Source organism: Cyanistes caeruleus, chromosome 19 (assembly GCF_971803275.1).
Source record: "Cyanistes caeruleus chromosome 19, bCyaCae1.hap1.1, whole genome shotgun sequence".
NCBI classification, from domain to species: Eukaryota; Metazoa; Chordata; class Aves; order Passeriformes; family Paridae; genus Cyanistes; species Cyanistes caeruleus.
The window spans coordinates 5,024,373-5,044,080 of NC_141719.1; the positions used below are offsets into that span (position 1 = coordinate 5,024,373).

The window sequence follows — 19,708 nt, forward strand, 5'->3', positions numbered from 1 at the left end:
CTGACCTTATGCTCCTGGAAAATTCTTCCTTGTCAACCTTTGGGTCTCCACTGCACAACATCTTACCTGGCTCTGCTTTAGGGACAGGCTTCACTTCTTGCCTCTTCTCCAGCTCCTCTCTTTTCTCCTCCTCCTTTGGCTGGGGTTTTGCTGGAGGAGTCCAGGTTTTGCTAGGTCTGACTTTCTTTACTCGGATGTGCTGCTCTCCTGCATAGAGAGGGGGACTTGAGCTAGTCAAACCCACACCAAAAACCTGGCAGTGATGGCACAGTTCCCACTCTTGCCTCAGTCAGCAAAAACCTCTTTTCTAGAGTGAGGGAGAATGTGACAGTCACAAGCTCAGAGATTTCTAGAACACTGGCTCACAACAGGTCACAATCTGAATTATAGCTAGCTGAACAAACTCCTGTACACACATCACCAGCAGCTCCTGCAGGGATTAGCTGGATCCCAGACAAGAACACCTGGGCATGCCAGGAAAGCTGCAGAGCAAGGTGTTATGATGAGTGAAATTCCCAAAGTGGCAGATGCTCACCCATCTTCTGGAAGTATTCTCTCTTCTGCTGGAAGGTTTCCCGAGGATAGTCATCATCCTCACTGCTGGAAAACTCCTCTTCTGTGTAGCTGTAATCCTGCAGACAGTGCACCACTCGTTTAGTTGGCACCAGCCAGCAGTGCCCTTCAGCTCAGGGGTGATTTTGTCTCAAAATGTTCTGATCTAGATCCTCTCCACACCCAGGAGTGTCCCAACAGGTCAGTTTCTAACACAAGGAACCCTCAGCCAAACACAGAGAAGAGGGATTATGTTAGAGGCCCAGCACAGCTTGCTGGAAGATAAGGAACCCAGAGTAATTAATTCTCCTGGAGAAAAATTCAGCTTAACTGGAAATGAACTGGCCAACCCTGCAACCAAACCTCCACATAGCAAAAACCACTAAGGTTTGATCCTTAATGACTCAGCAAGCAGAGTTTGGAAGGTCTCAGTATCATCAGTAAGCACAAATCTCTGCTCTCCTCTCTGCCAAACCACAGCCACACATGGGTGAATGCAGAGCAAACACCAAACATGAAATTCAAACCAAATCCACCACAGCTGTTTGTTTTCCATACCGGCTCTTCTGCCTTAGCTGGTAGCTCTGGAGACCTTGATGGTGTTGCAGCAGCCTGGCTGCTGGAAGGTGTCTTGGGTTTTGGGAGAGTGGCTGGGGCTTTTGCTGAGCTTGAGACTCTTGGCCTTGAGTTCTCAAGAGACTTTTGCCACTTCTGCAGCTCCTGCTGCTGCTGCTGGGAAATGCTCATGGCTTGAAGGGTCATCTGCTGGGCCTGGGGAAGGAATTGCAATGTCCATGAGCTCTAGGCTACACAAACCCAGCCATCAGTCACAGGCTGTTCTGCTTTTTCACTGTTAATCAACACCAAAACACCCACACAGTGCATGGCAAATTTCCCAGTGTGTGGACAAGGGATTCTTCTTCCACCTGGCCAAGGGTGCAGAGCTCCCAGCACCCCCCAAAGGCTCAGCTGCCAGCCTGGGACTGCCATGCATCCACATGGCTTTGCACAGAAAGCAGAACACTGCAGACCTGCATCTGTAGCAAATCCCACCTTAAAACCCCATGGGAATTACAGCTGAATCTCAGGGCCTGCTCCTGTCCCTGCTCCTCACTCACTGATGGTGCCTCAGTGTCCTCATGGACACAAAGGGGGTAAAAAGAGGGTTCCCAGTTGTGCAGTCAAATAATCCCCACTTTTCACCCCAGCAAGAGCACAGAGTGACACAGAGCAGGCCCAAAGAGGAGGAGAGCTGTCCTCCCCCTCCAAGGCATAAACACCAATGTGTGGCTCTTCCCCAGGTCCTGGGGCCCTTCACTCACCATGAGCATGGCTTGCTGGTTGATAAAGGCTTGCTGCTGTGCTGCCAGCTGGCTGGGATCTACAGCTGGAACCACGGGCTGGGGCATCACCATGGCTGTGGGAGACAACACACACATCTTTAAAATCCTACATGTGAACAGAGTCTGAGCATCAGCCTGGAGTGTTCACTGAGCCCCTCACCTGACACTGAAATGCACAGGCTTCACTGACAGCCCCTCTTCCACCCCCTCTCCTCTGCAGTTACAGAAACACTGCTGTTACCTGGCATAGGTGCAACCCCACCAGCCCCTGGCATCATGGGCATGGCTGCTGGCATCCCCACCATGGAGGGCACAGGCTGGTAAACTGGTGTTTGAGTCATTCCAGAGAAGCCTAGAGGCAAAACACCAAAGTGCACAATGCTTTGGAGAATCCCAAATGAGACTATCCTGAGCAACCCCAGAGAACACCTCTGGTGTTCTCCACATGCACCAACCACAGCAGGACACAGCAAAACTCAGGTGGAAAAAGAAAACATAAGAAAAATGTGTGGCCTGCCAGATTTTAAATAGCAGTATCCAGACTGTTTCTGCAGCCTAGCTTAGGACACCACCATTCTTCATGATTAAACTGATAAATAATAAACTGATAATTCCTGCCTGTGTAGATCACAGATGGTTTCTCTTGAGAACTGGGCAAAGATCTCTGGGGCTGGGACTGTCACGTCCATATTGGTCTCTTTGCAGTGGGTGGCAAGGCTGGATGAACAATGAGCCCTGGCCTGGATGGTGTTGTGTGTCATGGGGAGGAGCTGTGGGGAGAAAGGAATTCCTCTGCTCTCAGCAGTCAAGTCCCAGATGGGGTCAGGAACAAACCCTGCTGAGTTTGAAGCCAGCAGAGCAAGGGGTGTGAGGGTCAGACTGGGCTGGGAGGAGCCAGCACACAGCACAAATCTTCTGAATCATGATGTCCTCACCAGTGAGAATAGCCCTGGGATGCCATGGGAAGATCATCATACACCTCACTCATCTAAGAACACACATAAGTGACAAAGTGGCCTCAGGCCAGTGATTTGTAAAAGGGCTCATCATGCCCCAGAGCCTCTCCAACAGCCAGAAGTAGTCCCTGTCTCAGGAATGACTGAACTGGACATTCCCCACCTTTCTGAGACTGCTGAGTGTGTTCCTACCCACGCAGATTTGTCAGTGCCATTAATATATTGGTGCTTGGCTCCACCCTGCTGCAAATGCCACAGTCTTAACTCCACAGAAATGAGGAGAAATAAAGAAACCAAACACACAAACCAGAACCTCTTCAGGGTTCAGACTTACTAACCCAAGGAACAGTTACCAATGATGGGAAGTTCTGTAAGAAGGTAATAAGTGGGATTAAAACCAGCCCCAATAAAGGCACCAACTGCTCTGTGAAAGCATGGGTGAATAGAATGACTTACAAGTATTGGTCTAGGGAAGAGGTTGGCTGGGTCAGAAACAAGCTACCTGCTGCCTTGACTCCAAGACCAGATCAAAAGAGAAATTAAAAGCCCAACAAAGTTGTTCCCTTATCTAACACCTTCTCCAAAGCATCTGTCTCACCTGGGAGTGAGGAGTGCAACCTGTGCTAGAGCCCAGTGCTCTGCATGAACCAGCTGAACATGCAATAATTAGCATTTAAGGGGCTCCCTGACTTGTGCTCACTGAAGGTGCTGTGGTCCCAGGTGTTCCCAGCTGTCCCCATGCCCTTACAGACCTGTAGAGGGAAGGATTCCTCTCTGTGTGGGTCCAATCTTGCCACCTCCTTTCATGCGTCTGGTGAGAATCTCTCTGTTCTCCATATCCTGCATCAAAATAAATCCAAAACAGTTATCTGAGCTCAGAGAGACAGACTTCCCAGAGGGACAGACATTCAAAGGCATGTCTGAGCTGAACAGGGGCAGTGAATATGCAGGAAAAGCTCGAAGGACTCACAGGGACAGGAAAGCTGCAGACAGAAGGCAGGAGGGAATATCAGGGGACTTACAGATACTCTGGAGCCCTGATGTAGCACAGGGCTGAAGAGATCATCCACATAGTGATCCAAGCCTACAGGGATACTCAAGTCATCTCTAAACCTTGAATCTGGGGGCAGAAAGAAGTCTGGTGACAAAGCAGGTAAGAAACATTCCCCTGCCTCCAAGTCCCTTTAGTCATCTTTCAGAAGAATCACCCCACTCCCCCTCTGCCCTGATGGGCTGGGCCCATCTGGCCCTTCCCAGTGTCAGCCACAGCACTGGGCTAAAGCTCACCTGGATGGACACCAAGAAGCTCTGGAGGCAGGCTAGGTGGGGGGAAGGCAGGGGCCTGGATACCTGGAGCAGGAGGGATCCTATTGAAGAGGAAAATGAGGTGAGGAGCAGAGTGCTGAAAGGTGGGTGACAGGGCCACAAGTGGTGGGGCAGGAGGAATAGGTGGCTCACATGTCCAGGTCAGAGGACTGCAGGATGCTCCTGTCCCTTTCTGGAGTGATGGGGTACTCAGTGGGGGCCTGGGAGGAGCTGCTGAAGTTGCTGGTCTCCTCCATCTCTCCAATGAGGTCCAGCACAAAGTCACAGCCCAGCAGGTCCTGCCACGTGTTTCCAGTGAACATGGAGACAGACCACCCTCGAGTACTCTTGTCACAGCCCCTGGGAGAGGAAAGGTGTCCAGGCAGGCAGGGGAAAGGGAGTGGAAGGAGAACATTACATTCAGTTTTTTCTTGCCTTGTCTATCCTGGCTTAAGTCCTTTAGAATTAGGGTGTGAATCAACTATTAAGTGCTCATGGTTAGGAAAAAAACTAGGATCATTCAAGATTTGTCCTTTTTATTTATTTTTTTTTTTCTCTGAAGCTGCTCTCACAGATCACACCAGTAGTTCCTCTGTTCTTAAAAATGCCCATAGTTTATGGTTGAGGGTTATGTTAAGGGTGAAGAAGGGAGCACAGGCTGGAGTGGGCAAGAAGTGAGTATTCTACACATGACCATATAAATCCCAGCCTGCAGACCAAACCAGTCTGGACCTCAGAGCTGCTGACAGCCTCTCTCACACCCCCAGACCTTCTCTCCCATCCTCTGGCAGTACCTTGCACTCAGGATCCAGGCTGCATACTGCTCCCCAGTCATCCAGGACTCCACCTCAGCTGAGAACTTCTCCTCTGGCACAGAGAGTAAAGTCAGGACCCACAGCCTCCCTGGCAGGACCCAAAGCAACCCCACATTCCATGGGACACAGGCAGAGCCTGGATGGAAACTCTCACTGAGCAGGACCACAGGAGGACTGAAACCTCTCCTTCCATAGGAGAAGGCTCCACATGGACACATTCACATCCAAAATATTTGTTTGATGGCACAGGCTGGCATTTCCAACCTGACAGGTGAAAACTCTTGCAGTGTCCCCTTGCTTGGGCATCACTCCTCTCACAAGGAGCCAAAGTAGGGATGTTCTGTGTTCAATTCACAGAGCTGCTGGCTGCTCAAGAGGCAGCTTCAGGTAATATTTGAGAAGGGAGAAGGGCAGAAAGTTCCTGTAGCAAAATACTGCTGCATGAGCTGTGCTGTAATGGACAGAAGCCCTGTAGAGAGGCACAGCCTGAACAACCCTCTGTTGAGCAGGGCCCAAACCCAGGACAATTTCATCCCTCAGCCTGAGAAGCAGGTGCCCCCAGGCCTCTGCAAATTTTGGATCTAAATTCAGATGCTTTCCCCCATGGCTGTACCAGCAAACAGTGCTCTAATCTGCTTTACTTTGTTGAAGGAATTATTTCCCAAACGCTGATTTCTGCACTAGAAAAGTCCTTAGAGACTAAAAGATAGCAGGAGGACAGAAAGACTGAGTTACCATTAAAGGTATGAACATCCAGCACCATCTTGCCTCTCCTCTGGTTTGCTGTCCACTCCAGCTGGGTGGGAGGGTAAGCCCGAGAGGGTGCAGGCTCTGTCTCTGCGCACTGAGCTGCCGTCAGCATCTTGCGCTGGCAGACAGCGCTGTAGCCCTCCATGCCATAGTCTGACACAAACCTAGGAGAAGGCAACTGCATGTAGCACTGCTCATCCCTCCTAACCCCTCTGTAAGCCTGGCTTGGTCTTTTCTCCTCTTACTTCAGCAGTGGTTTCTCCAGTGCTGGCGAGGGGCCAAAGCAGCTCAGCAGAGTCGCCATCAGGACCCAGCCTCGCTGGCTGTGCTCAGTGTCTGGGTTCCTCCAGGTCTGGGCAACCACCTGGCTGAAGATTTCATTGCGCAGAGCAGCATCACTCAAACCTCTCCCAGCAATGTAGTTGCCCAGCAGGACCTCCTGCCAGCCACTGAGACTCTTGTCACCAATGAACCGCAAAATCTGGAGGCACCCGGGACAAGAAAGAGAGAACTGGAGCTGTAACCCTGTGTCCCACACTGTGGCAAGGATAACTGTAACTGTGGAAGGAGCTGTAGACACCAGGATGATTGTGAGCCTGAGTAGCCAACACTCAGATTGGGGTCTGTCCTCAGGTTTTGTGCACCACCAAAGTGCTGGGCAATTTGGGAGGCAATGTTTATAGAGGTTGGATCCTGACTAAAAGTATTGGATCAGACTTCAGTCTCTCCTGAGGTGTGACTCAGAATTTGGTCTAGGGCAAAATATTTCCCCTTGGGCAGGGCTCAGACACACAAGTGAATTACCACAGGATATTTGCTACTGAGCCCACTGAGTGTTTAAAAGCCTTTGGTACAGTTAATATTATACCAAGTACTATGGGATGTGGTGTCTCAACACACTCACTGAAGAAATGATTCAGCTTCTTGGCTATGCATAGCGACATCTTCAATGCTTTTTTAGTTTGTATTTCTCACCCTTAGGTACAGAATTATTTATTTTATCCTCTACACTTCAATATGTCACAAGTCAATTTTTTTATAAAATTGACAGTTTTGGAAAGAACATTTATAAATAAACACTTCTAAAAATATTTAATGGTACCAAGCATGTCAGAGATTCACTGAGAAAAACAAGGGATGGTGGTTGTTTAGTTCTCATGGAATTAGTTGTAGCAAATCCCTACTTCATTAGCAAGGAAGAAAAACTGCCTTTGAACTTTAGAAAAATAATAGTATTCTGCTTAAACACAATCCTACTCACAAGATTTTGTTGAAGCTTATGCTTTTCTATAATTGGGATCACGAGGACAAAACAAGAGACTGTTTTTAGGTATTAACTTTCTTAATGGGCTTATTTTAATTCTTTGTAATTCCCAAAAAGATTACCAGATTTACTTAGAAAGTATTTGGAGTTTCATTCCATTTTCAACCTTTTTAAAGAATATATATAAAGGAATATATGTTTCACATCCAGAGAGATGAAATAGCACCATCCCCTTCACACAAACACTACAGAGTGAGGGTGTGGCTCCAGGTGTACATTTCCTGATGACAAAGTCCCTGCCCTTTCCAGCCTTTAAACAACAGTTCAGTGTCCCCTGCTGGGTACTGACACATCTGTGAGCCTGAGGTGCAATCAAGATGTTTGCTATAAATCACATAATGGAAAAGATCTGGGTTAAATGAAACTTTGTCATGACTGATAGATGAGTAAGTGGCTGAGAAGACAGACATCCCTTATCATTGCTACTCAGACTGGAATATTGGGATATTAAAGTTTAACAGTCCTATTCCTATACGTCCTGCCAAATTCTGAGGCTCCATCACCAGGTAATTCACTTTGATCCCAGCAGTCTGTGGCTGGTCTGTGTCTCCCCAAAACCACAGCAAACCTAAGGGGCTGTGTGTGATCTCTGTCAGGCTCCAGGGCCTAGAAGGAGCAATTTATTCTGCTTTTCCAGCCCTCCATGGATTACAAGAAAAGCATCCACTGCCAGGAACTTGTTGTATCAAGGCATCAAAACATTGTCTGTGCCCACCTGTTCTTCAGTAAGGTCAAGAAAGATGTCTCTTACCAGTTTGTTTATCTCAAGTGCACTCTCCTGGCGTTCAGCATCCAGGTGTGTCAAGGGGTGCTGCAGAGGCTGACCAGGGCCAGGGAAATCTGTCTTCTACAAAGAAACAAAGAAGGATAGAAATATTTGCTCCTGGTGTTGCTAAAACCAGTGTGTCTGCCCACAGGGGAGGCAGTGAAGGGAGATAAAGAGTTCCCACCTGGAAGTGTGATTTGATGAAGGAGGAGAAAGGATAGCTGTTGATGGTGGGAGGGAGGGAAAGGTTATCCTTGACCTTGACTTCTGGGGGCTGTGTCTCAGTTATCTGGTTGGCCTGTGCTCGGTGTCGACCTGCAAGGGAATGAGATCTGGTGTGGTGGCAGGACACAAACAATTCACACAGCAGCTCCTGGCTGACCTGCACCTCACCCTGCCCCAGCCCCTGAACCAGGCCCCAGCTCCAGGGACACCCAGCAGGCACAGCCTGACCTCCCTGAGAACACAAGGACTCTCTTCAGGAGGGAGATTTTACAGCTCTGGTCTTTCAGACTCTTCTCTCCAGGGAACACCTGGAGATTCAAATCTGCTCTGCAGCATTTACAGGCAGGAAATGCTGAGCCCATACAGATCTGCTGACAACTGCCCAGTCCACAAGGAAATGAGAGGTCTTTGTAAAGAGGGATTTATAATGGATAACAGAGAACATCACTAAATGAAAGGATTTCTCAATGCAGCACGGCTTCTGTGCATTCCTCTACCTCCAGCTGTGTCCCCTGATGCTCTCCCATCCTCCCCATTTACTTCCCATCAGCTTTCACTTCCAGCAGTTTCACTGTTCCCTGAGCTCCTCTGCCTTACATTGCTCACTAGACCTGCTGATAGTCCCTGGAGGGCTCTGCCATGAAATGTGAAGTATTTGGGAATCCAGCACAATCTGCTCCAATTCACAAGACTCTTCTGCCTGATTGTCTCCCTTACTGTCCCCCACAGGCCACAGGCACTGCTGGCTTTGGGTTTGACACCACACAGACAGAGAGAGGCAAATCCTGCCTCAACCTATTTGCAGCTTAAATATTCACATTATTATGTGAGCTACAGAGGAAATACAACTGCACATAACGCTCAAGGTCAGAACAACAGCTTGTAAAATTATTGCAGTTAGTGGTGTTTTGGTGATTTGAAAACCAATTGGTGCATCCCTAAATTGATAAATAAACACATGCTCAACTTGTTACATTATTACATCCTTAAGTTATTATATTGTTATATCCTTCGACTGATAAATTGTTTTATCTCAAGTTATTACATTGTTCTACAATCAAGTAGTTACCCTGTTTCTCCTTCCTTCTATTTTAAATTTTCTTTTGAGGAAGCAATTTTTAATGAAACCTAAAAATATTTCTTTGAAATGGTCAAAACTGTCATGTCATTTTCTTCCCCTTCAATTTCCTCCAAGATTTTAGAGTAGGTAAAAGATGGGTTTAAGTTCTTCCACACCAGATACTCATCTCTGTCTGGGTTCATTAAGCAGTTTGCTGTTACATATCTTTGACCAAAGAGTTTTGCACCATTCCTGCCATCAGTTCTATGAGTCCAGTTCAAAAGAAAAGCTGAAAAATTAACAAAGATACTGATTTTCAAGCTGGTATTCTGCCCCCTGGCCCAAGTTGCTTTTCCTCCCTACCATGTCAGGAAAGAACATCCATGGTACCATTTGTCTTTATCAGAGTTACACTGCAATGATAATGAATCAAATCCAACCAGTGACAGGCAGCAGGGAGAACAAACACATACATTGATATAAACAAGGAAATACTCAGTGAAACAGTGCAGGAAAGGGAAGGGAGGAGGAGGATTTCTCACCTTCAACAAAGTGCAGGAGGGCTGCGAGCTCTGCAGGGATCTCCAGCAGCCCCACATCCTGGAGAGAGAAACAAATCAGGCACTGGCTGCCAGCAGAGGAACCACATAAAAACCCTCATCTGAGACAGGGTGAAACTGCCTTGGAAAAGCTGCCAGGACAGGGATGGAGCATCTGAGCCAAAGCAGTGACTTCTACCTCCACAACATTCAGAACCACTGCAAATAGGGAGGTATTGCATGAACACAGCTGTGTGACATGGATCAGCAAAGGAGGGAAAGGGGAGCTATTCCTAAATAAAAAATCAACTACCACAAGGGTTGACAGGAAAGCTGGTTTTCTTTGACTCATCCCTCATTGCTACCAAGTCTGGCATATTGCACTGCAGAGAGTAAGGGCCATTACCTCTTGCACTTTCCTGACATTTTTCTTCTGATTTTTCAGTATCCAAAAGTGCTACAGTGTAAAATAAGACCTGATTCTGATCTTTGATATATGTTGGAGGTTCCTAAGAAAGCTCAGATCTCTACCCCAGTAATCCAGATGAGAATCTGGCCAAAGAGTGTTGATTTTTCACTGTTTTGCACCTTGCACTGGAGGGTAGGAAGCAAATGGGCCAATACAACACAGTGTGTCAGCATCACTGCATGTAGAGTCAGCTCAGGGCATTTCAGATAGAACTACTCAGATTAAGGCACAATAAAACCAAGCCAAAGTCACAAAAACAGAGCTTTTGGGGTTGGTTTTTTTTTTTGGTTTCTTGGTTTTTGGAGTTTTTTTAAGATCTGCATAGTAAAGCCTCTTGTCACCAGCACATTATTTTGACATCTCTCTCCACATAAAGCTGAAAGACAGAGTCACAGCATTTTTGATCAGTTTGATTTTGCTCATGAGAATATACTTGACTTCAAGCCTGGCTTTTCAATGGTGTATTGAGGAAGTGAACTGTGAAATTCCACAGTTCTGGATCCACACCTGAAGAAGAGGTGATACAAGAGCACCTTCTTCTTCTTGTTGACAGATCTATACAGAATTATGGATAGTATCAATTCAGATTCCCTTGATACACACACTTCAGCAAATGTGTGTCCAGTCCAGACACATAAATAATGACATTAGTTAGAAGTGTTGATACAGGCTAAATGTGTTATGAAGCATTTAATACATCCCTTCCTCTACATCAGCTTCTGTTAATATATTTATGCAGAAGTGCCTCATTCCCACCCCTCACAGTAGAAGATCACCAAAAATAATCTTCCCTCTACCTCTGAAGACCAGGTCCAGTGCTGTGAACAAACACAGTGCTCTGGTTTGGACTGATTTATGATGCCTGGCTGTGCCCAGAGTCTGGGAAACACTGAATAATGAGATATTTCAGTATTAGAAGGCCCTTTATACCTAACCTGCATTCTGTACTAGGTTCCACTCACGTGTGTGCCCCCTCTAGATGTTCTGCTATTCCCCAGCAAACCTGGGCTGAGGAGGCACAAGAGAGGGAGAACACCTGGAGAACCTGATTTTTTTTCTCTCAGACCCTCCCAGACCATTTGACAACTCACCATTCCTTGGCTGGGACTATTCTCTGTGTCACCACAGGCCAGGGAGCTCCTTCTTTGTTTCCTTTCCTCTAACTCCTGCTGTTAGGAGATGAAAAGGGGATGGAGGGTGGGAAATGTGTATGAATCAATTCCTGTTCTGGGGGCAGATGCTGTGGGTGGGCAGGAGATGGTGTCCTGCTCCAGCAGATAAAATGACAGAACAGCTCCAGAGCCTTCTTGGGACTCCAACACAGTGTATTGAGAAGGGACTGCCCAGGCAAAGACCTGAGCTCTGCTGAAACACCTCCTGCCCTTCAGGACACAGTTCAAGAGCAGGAGCCTCCAGCACCTGCCCAGCATCCTGCCACACCTCCCCTTGCTGAGCATTTGATGTGGGTCAGGACAAAAGCACCCAGCAGCTGCCAGAAACATTCACCCACCTCCTTCAGCATCAAAGCACATGATAACAGCCTGAACACAGAGAGATGAACTCATCCATGGAGAGGAAACCCTTTAGAAAGGTGGGAGGGATAACAAAAGCTCAGCTCCCTCACAGCTCTGCTCTTTCCCATCCATTCTATCATTCTCCAGCCTCACCACTCACCTGACTCCCAGCTGGAGATGGGGAAGGAGGGTCTGTCTCTGCCTCTCTCCTGCCTGTCAGTGGTGCAGAGCACTGTGACTACATGGGAGGCTACCAGGGCTGGGCTAAGAAAGACAGTGACAAGTGAAAGTCCAAAGGGCAGGGCTGTGGGGTGGGGGGAAAGGAGGAACTTTGCAGCAGGTGAACTTTGAGACCTTTGTTTGCATGTACAGCAAACAAACACTGAAGGAACAGAAACAGATTCAAGAGAACTGCAATGTGGTTACCTGGGAGAAAGAAAAGCTGGATCCTGTCCTAGTGGGAAGGGCAAGAAACAGAACAGAAAGTCAGTCTGTGCTGGACATGGCAGGAGAGGAGGCACCTCTGCAGGTTTGTATCAACAACTGTCCTTAACCCTTAGCCATGCCAGCAGCTGCACTGGGTCCTTCCCTTGTAAAGCTGACAGCTATGAGAGGTTTGTTTCTACTCTAAGGATGAGTGGTCTGATTTCCTCCTTCTGATTTTATTTTAATAGTTTACATTATACCCATTTGACAGAACCATGGCTCTCTCCTGTACACCATTTTCCATCTTCTCAAAAACCTGCCATCCTGTTCTCACCCCAGCTGATTTCCAAGAGGCCAAGGGCTTGAGCAGCCTGAGGCAGCTGAAAGGGATCAGGGGAGGATCATGATGGACTGAAAAAATCTTACATTTCAGTCACCATCAGAATTAGAACAGGGCAACAAAAAAAGCAAGATGAATGACTCCTTACAGCTTGAGCAGAACAGCAGCTCTGAAGACCACAGATGGAACTAGCTCTTGTCTCATGTAGGGCAGCCTGGAGTGATGCCTGGAGTGGCTACCTAGAACAGAGGCTAGACAGAGTTAGAGAATAAAGTAGGTATTTATTAAAGGCCTTCAACTGATAAACCTTGGGCAGTGCAAAGCCTCACAGAGGCTACACCCAAGATGGATGATGGCCACGAGTTTTTCAGACAGAAATAAATTTAGTATATTTGCATATCAGGGGTTAATTGTCCAATTACATCTTCAGGTAATGAAGTCACATTCTCCCAGTTTGCTTCCCCCAGTTCATTTTTGTTTATACTTTTTTACAGGCTGTGACTGTGACCTTGGATCTCAGACCTGGAAGGATTGTTCTGTCTGACCAAACTGTGAAGAGAGCCTACCAACACTCTATTTGGAGTTCAAAGATATACACTAATACAGTACAGGATCTGAAAAATATAAAAGCTAAAACTTAAGGCATCATTCCCACCCTGGCTCACACAGCCAAACCCATGAATCAGCTGTGTATGCAATACCTGCACCAATTCTGAATGTCATCTAGAGAGAGAAGGTTCCAGCCTCTGTGTTTCCTTCATTTGACTACATTTGTGTCAGACAGAGGGTGAAGGACACCTCACTGGGTCATTCCCAACAAACCTTCCAAGGCCATCCCTGCCCTGGCCTCACCCAGTCCCCAGCTCGCTCTGCCTAGGGCAGGAATAGCCCCTCCTGTACACCTTGCTCTGACAGGACTGCTGTTACCTGGCAGCGCTTCCTCCTCCGAACCAAAGGTCTGGAGATTAAAATCATGGTTTTAAATTGCACCAAAGTCTTCTTCAGCCTCCTGTAACGCTTCCTAGAGGATGAGGAAAGAAAAGAATCATCTAATGAGGGATACATCAGCCACACAAACACACATGGAGCAGGCCAGGAGCCAACATGAGTGTGGGCCTGGACATCCCCACCTGTGTGTCCCTTGACAAGGCCAAAGGGCTGTCCCTTGGCTGGCCTTTGACTCCTCACCTTGCCTGGTACCCTCGGAAGTGAGCCTGGATGACCGTGACTTTCTCCTGGAGGACACGGAGGCGCCGGCGGCGGAGGAGGCAGCGGAATTTCCTCTGCAGAGTGACAACAGCCCAGCTCTGCCTCTGGAGCCATCGTCTCTCCAGCAGCTGCCTGGCCTTCTCCTTCAGAAACACCTGGGCAAAGGCAGCAGCTGCTGAGCCACGAGGGAAGCAGCAGCTTCTCCCAGAGCTGATCGATAACAAAAACTGCTGGTTTATCCCTTTGTAGCCCTCAAGGGTTTTTGCTAAAGAAACTGGGGAGGGCAGGAGGTGCACGTGACAGAGACGGATGCATTTGTGGTGGGCAAGGAATCAGGGAGGGAAGAAGGTGGCAAAAGTAAAGCCCAGGAATGCTGGGTATACAGAGGACTTGGGCATGCTACAATAGCCTGGAGCTGGAGTCTCCTGTTAATCTGAAGTGCTACAAAGGCCTCCTTAGTTCTTGAGGCAAGAGGCAAAGGTGAGGGGGGAAGGTGTGCAAGGCCCTCGCTCTTTGGGCAGAGGCTGAGCTCCTCTCCATGCTTTGCCAGCCTGGGAATGGGTGGGTGGGGCTGTGCAATCCAGGTGGGAATCTCTGTAGGCATCACCTTTGTCACTCCAATCTGATAGAGATCCGAGGGGCTCCCCACCACGCGAGCCAGCACTGCTGCACAGCCTTCCCTCTGCTCCACGCTGCTGGGCCTGCTCCCAGCCAGGAACCCGTACCTGGCACACGAGGTTGTGACAAAAACCAGGGCTGTATGTGGAGCCCTCAGAGGACAAAACATCCAGGGCTGGGGGATCCCAAGCCAGGCCAGCCCTGTACCTGGCCAGGAAGCTCTGGAATGGCAGGCGGACTGGGTATCCCTCCTTCCGAATGTGGATGGCCTCCAGGATCCCGGAATGCCGCAGCTGGCTGCTGACGTACTCCACATCAAAGATATTTGACAGCTGCAAAGATAAAGCAGAAGAAAAAATTAAAAACAAGAAATAAAGAAAAATTAAAGAAAGGAGGCTGAAGGCAGGGAGTTTAGAAAGGGTCTCCTTCTCTTGTCCTGTCCTTAGATTGGATCTTGCCATGGGCTGTGGGCCATGGAACACAAAGCCCAAGGGATGCTTTGGTGTCCAGCTGACCCTGGCTTCTGCTCCTGCAGCACAGGATAAACCCACATGGCCACAGGGAAGGGTGGCACACAGAACAGGGAAGAAAAGTCTCCAGCTATCAAATGAAACAAAGTTTAAATCCCGGCTGTGCAAGGAAAGCTGTTGAAGACAAATGAAGGAACTGAGGGACTCCATAAGGAGCTGAGGGTGCTGCCCTACCTTCCTGGGATTAGGGGTGATGCACCGGATGAAGAAGGCATGGCTCCTGGAAAACAGAAGGAAGAACCATGGATCACCCTCCTCTCTGTGCTGCCCCTGGAAGACTTCACACTCCTGTGTGCCAACAGCATCTCTCACCCTCTCAGCTTGGCTGTGAGGTCCTCCAAAGACTGCTGGAATTTGGACACCAGTGTGGAGGCCTGAGGCCTGAGCCCTTTGCCCCTGCCCCACAACTCCCTTTGCTGACCATAGGCAGCTTTAGCCCTCTGGAAAATGTGAGACACCACCTGCAAAAACAAAGAAATTACCAAAAACTCACTGAACTATGTGGAAAGAAGAATCTCTTCTACCTGAAACTTAGGGGAACCATTTTCCCTTGCTCCTGGCATTGTCAGGACTGCAGCTGCATCCTGAGGCAGTCTGTGTGTTTTATATAAAGTGCATCAATTGCAGCCAAAGACAATTTGCTCAATTCCCAAGTAAATTCAGTAAAATAAAACTCGTGGCTCCTCCAGGTTCTCCTGACACCTGATCAGCAGCTTTCTGCTTCTCATATAAAGACAATGAGTGGATCACTGATAATCTGCAATAGAGATCTTCCTCCTGACCCACAGCTGTACCTTGAGGCGGCTCTGGGAGAAGATATCCAGCACCTCTGGCCGCAGCTGGTCACGGTTTTTATTGAGAAACTTGTGGACCTGCAGAGGCAAAGTCTGATTTAAAACACCCTTCAGACCACTCAGACAGGCAAACACTCCTGTTACACACACTGGGACTGGAGACAGGCAGCTGGAGAGGTGGAACAAGGGAAAGCCCTGGAGAATTAAGCTGGTTCTTCCTGCTGCCACCAGGATAGATGGTGGCAGAGGACAATGACTTCTGCTTTGAGAAGGGATTGCTCCTTTCCTCCTTCACCCAGCAGGCTTTCACCTCTCTTATTTTTATTTATTTTTATTTTTTTTCTTTTCCCCCAGCAGCAAGAGCTTTCCTGCATTTCCAGGGCTCTGAGGCTGTTGCATCACTCAGGGCAATTCCTATTTCGCTTCTGCCCAGAGGCAGTTTAGTTGGCTCTCTTAATCTCCTCTCTTCTGATAATCTGATGCTCTAGAGGGATGTGCCATCACAAGGGGAAAGCTTTGATCACTGAGCTGGTCCCTCAGGACACCCACAGCTTGTCCCCAGGATGGGTTATTTGTTCAGCTCCTCCGAGCCCCTGCCAGCTCACCTGGTAGGTGACAGGGCCAGCGTAGTGCTGCACAGTGAACTCTGGCAAAGGCAGCTTAGGCTTGGTGTACCAAGGGCTGTTCCCATGGTGGTAATGACACTTCTGGAGGAAAGTGTGGTCTGTGGCCTGTAAAAGAGATTCCCTGATGCTGCCACACACTCAGTAGGCTGAAAAGTCACTATTAAACTGAAGGTAAAAACACTGAATAGTTGTGCAATCATTCCAGAAAACAGCCTCACCTTAACCATCCTTTGAAAAGGATCCCATGAGAGGCTGAGCTCCTCACCTGGGTCAGGGATGTCTGGTCATCCAGGATGCACAGGATGCCATGAGGCTTTGCAGTAAGGAAATCCAGGCAGGACTCACTGTACATCTTGGAAATAGGAATCCAAGCTAACTGCTCCTGGCTGTATTCCTCCTGCATGTTAAAGGCCAAATCCAGCCATGCAAACAAGGACAAATGGAGAGAATTAACAGAGAGATTTGGGTTGTTTATCAGGAAGTTAGTGTTTTACTGCTGTTAGGAACTTGCCTAGAATTGTCTGGTTTTGTCCTATGAAACTTCTTTTAAAGCCACAAATGATTTTCCTGAGTTGAGAGAGGAAGGCTTCTAAGCTGAGTGATAAAGTGAATTATAGAAGGCAACAAGTCTGATAAATACACTTCCATCCCCAGGACATAAGTGGTACAGAAAGTGCTACAAAGAAGCCAAAAGGCTTTAAAAGTACCCTCTGAGGTCTGGGCTCTTTGGCCCTGACCAACTCACTTATAAAATCTGGAAAAGGAAGCAAGCTGACAAAATCTCTTTCCCTTAATTTACTGTAGAATTAATAAAAGGTATTAAATAGGCAGCTGTTAGGATTCCATGGATATTGTTTAAGAGGACCATTCAGTTTCCTGTTCCCTGCTGAGGGATGCTCTGAGGATGCCTCAGCTCAGTCCCTGTGTGCTGCCTTAAAGCAGTGTGAATTCCACTTTACCTCTTCCTGGGCAATGACAGTCTGGCTGAAGAACCACTGGAGGTGCTCATTGGCAAAGTTGATGCAGAGCTGCTCTAAGCTGTTCACCCCCAGATCCTGCAAAGACAAGAAGGGATCATCACTTCTGAGGCCCAGGGAGCTGTGGCTCCCTGTAGATGCTGCACAGGCTGAGCTGAGCTGCTGGTTCTGGCCAGGGTGAATGAAACCCAACAGCTCAAACCATCTTCTGTCCTGTTTGCAAGCTCTCAGCCTGGCTTACTGAGCAGGCTGAACAGCCAGAGTGAGACAAGCTGTGAAGGAGCACAATGAAGAGAAGATCTGCTCTTGGATGCACAGCCCCACCTTTGTATTCCATTGTTTCCAGTATTCATTGGGACACACAGGTTTTAATAAGAGCCTTAGGTAAAATACTCCAAAGCCTTGGTGAGCCCTCACTGCCTAGGCCATAGCAGACAAACATGAAAAATAACCTCAAAGCCATGGATGTCCACGATGCCCAAGGCACAGTCAGACTCCCAGGGAGCCAACCACTCATTGATCCTCAGCAGCAGCCACTCAAAGAGCAGGGAGTACAGAGCCTTGGCAATGGAGTCCCTGAGTGGGAGAGGGGACAAGAACCAGTTACTGCAAAGACAGCACCTCTGGCTGCATCTCACCCACCCAGACATCAGCAGAAGTCACCTGGCATCAATGGCTCCTTCCACAGACAGAGGGGAGAAGATCCGATCATAAGATGTAACCTGGATATATAAAGAGAGAATTTACTTTTATTATCTCACAAAAACACCTTTTTTCTTTTAATCTACAAGGAAGTCAACCCAGTCAATAAATGGATATTTTTTTCTATTTGGTGAGAATTTACCCAGATATGAAAAGGAAAATTAAACCCAGAATTTTGCTGCCAGAGGTGGGAGTCAGCTGGCCAAAGTGATTAACCTGAAGCCACTCATGTCAGAAACAATCCCTCCTAGATGTGAGTTCTGCCATCTTTACAGAGCTGCCTCCAGGGGTTCAGCCCATCCCAACCATTTTATTCCTGGTGTTACCTCCCACATTTTGAGCCTTCTAAGTTTAGGACAGTGGGGCAGGACATTTTGTGCTTCAGGAGGAATGAGAAATCACCAGAAAAGTACTCACAGTGACACGGTGAGTGACAGCACTCTGCAGGGGTTCTGCTGAGACACACAACAGATTGGCCACAATCTGAATCTCAGTGTCACTGGCAATGGCTGCATGTTCAAAGGATTCTTTCTAAATAATAAAGTGTTCTTTATTATATATTACTATACATATATTACTGTCTATATTACTGTACATTATAGATAGGAACAATGGATGGGATACAAGGTCCCTCCTGTATTAATATCTTATATTAATATTCTCAACAGCACCTCAGCTGCACAGAGCTGGTCACAGCCTGGGCAGAACACCAGGTTCATTAAAAAGCCACCCAAGCTCTAATGACCTTTGGATGCCTCCCATCTTCTGTCCCTGCCTAGACCAGTTTAGAGCACAACACTGAAAGGACAGAAAGGTCTTCAAAGGACTTCATCCTCAGTCAGGAATCATGTCCTCGGCTCCACTATGAGACAACAGCAATATTCAGCACAAATATCCCATTCTCAAGCTGTTGGGGTTACTGTACCTCATAGGAGGTAAAGCAGATGTTCCCCAGCTGCAGAATGGCAGCCAGGACAGCCCAGGTGGAGCTCAGCTGATCTTCTGAGAGGCTGATTCCCTCCAGAGCTTGCACCAAGACCAGAAAATCCTGACTGTCCTCCTTTCCCAGGACGTCACATGCTCTGCCCTGAGAGAAAAGGGACAGATAATCGTGATCAGCCCCTTTAGCCTCGGGCAGGGGTTAACCCACCACCAGGAATCTGCAGAGAAGCAGTTCAATGTTTTAAGGACTGGAGGAATCTGAAGAGATAAAAGACACCTCTAGTGGAAACTCAGCATTTGTGGTGAGGGGCCAGTGTCTTTACCCTCAGGAGTTTCGTGATTAAGATCTCTCTTATCCTCACATACCAAGTTTCTGCTGGAATTCCAGTGCAAGGTGCCCAGGATCCCCCTGTCCGGGCAGAGCTTGAGAGGCGGTGCCTGAGTCTGCTCCCAGGTAAATGATGGCAGAGCTGCTGCCCCAGTCGGTACCAGCTGGGGTTCTGTGCCCCCGGGAGCCCCCCAGGGTTACAGCCTGTCTCACCCCGGCCACAGGTGAGAGCTTCACCACAACACGGGCTTGTCACTCCTCTCACTCCTCTGCTGCTTTTTTTCTTTACAAAAGAACATTCCCAGCAGCTGCCTGTGACCCTGATGGTCACGGAAATCCTGGGTCAGGGGTTCTGCAGACCCTCTTTATGTTCAAGGGCATTCTTTGACCATAGCTCCCAGCTGATTTTGGTGAGACAGGGATGAGGTCCAGGCAGCCCTTGGGCCTCTTCTTGCCAAAATCGATTTTGTCAGTCTCTGCTAATTCTTTTGTGCATAATCTGATCTTGTTCCCTTTCCTTCTCCGCAGCAGGCTGGGATATTCCTGTTAATTATCACCTCGATGACTTTGTTTTATGATGCTTTGCCAGCCAGGAGCC

General features: G+C 48.1%; 1 protein-coding gene across 1 annotated transcript in view; it reads right to left on the reverse strand.

Moving 5' to 3' along the window:
* Positions 1-19,708, reverse strand: part of MYO15B (myosin XVB) — a 40,688-nt gene that overhangs the window by 12,021 nt on the left and 8,959 nt on the right. The window contains 30 exon segments of the mRNA XM_023938604.2: positions 67-207; positions 536-632; positions 1,111-1,323; positions 1,875-1,969; positions 2,137-2,247; positions 3,604-3,691; positions 3,874-3,971; positions 4,139-4,218; positions 4,310-4,516; positions 4,951-5,023; positions 5,707-5,885; positions 5,967-6,202; positions 7,797-7,892; positions 7,996-8,126; positions 9,639-9,696; positions 11,196-11,273; positions 11,779-11,850; positions 13,261-13,405; positions 13,573-13,907; positions 14,141-14,318; positions 14,419-14,961; positions 15,054-15,202; positions 15,536-15,613; positions 16,141-16,266; positions 16,427-16,558; positions 17,121-17,370; positions 17,553-17,714; positions 17,802-17,860; positions 18,258-18,371; positions 18,766-18,927. Coding sequence (XP_023794372.2) covers positions 67-207; positions 536-632; positions 1,111-1,323; positions 1,875-1,969; positions 2,137-2,247; positions 3,604-3,691; positions 3,874-3,971; positions 4,139-4,218; positions 4,310-4,516; positions 4,951-5,023; positions 5,707-5,885; positions 5,967-6,202; positions 7,797-7,892; positions 7,996-8,126; positions 9,639-9,696; positions 11,196-11,273; positions 11,779-11,850; positions 13,261-13,405; positions 13,573-13,907; positions 14,141-14,318; positions 14,419-14,961; positions 15,054-15,202; positions 15,536-15,613; positions 16,141-16,266; positions 16,427-16,558; positions 17,121-17,370; positions 17,553-17,714; positions 17,802-17,860; positions 18,258-18,371; positions 18,766-18,927 — 4,486 coding nt within the window.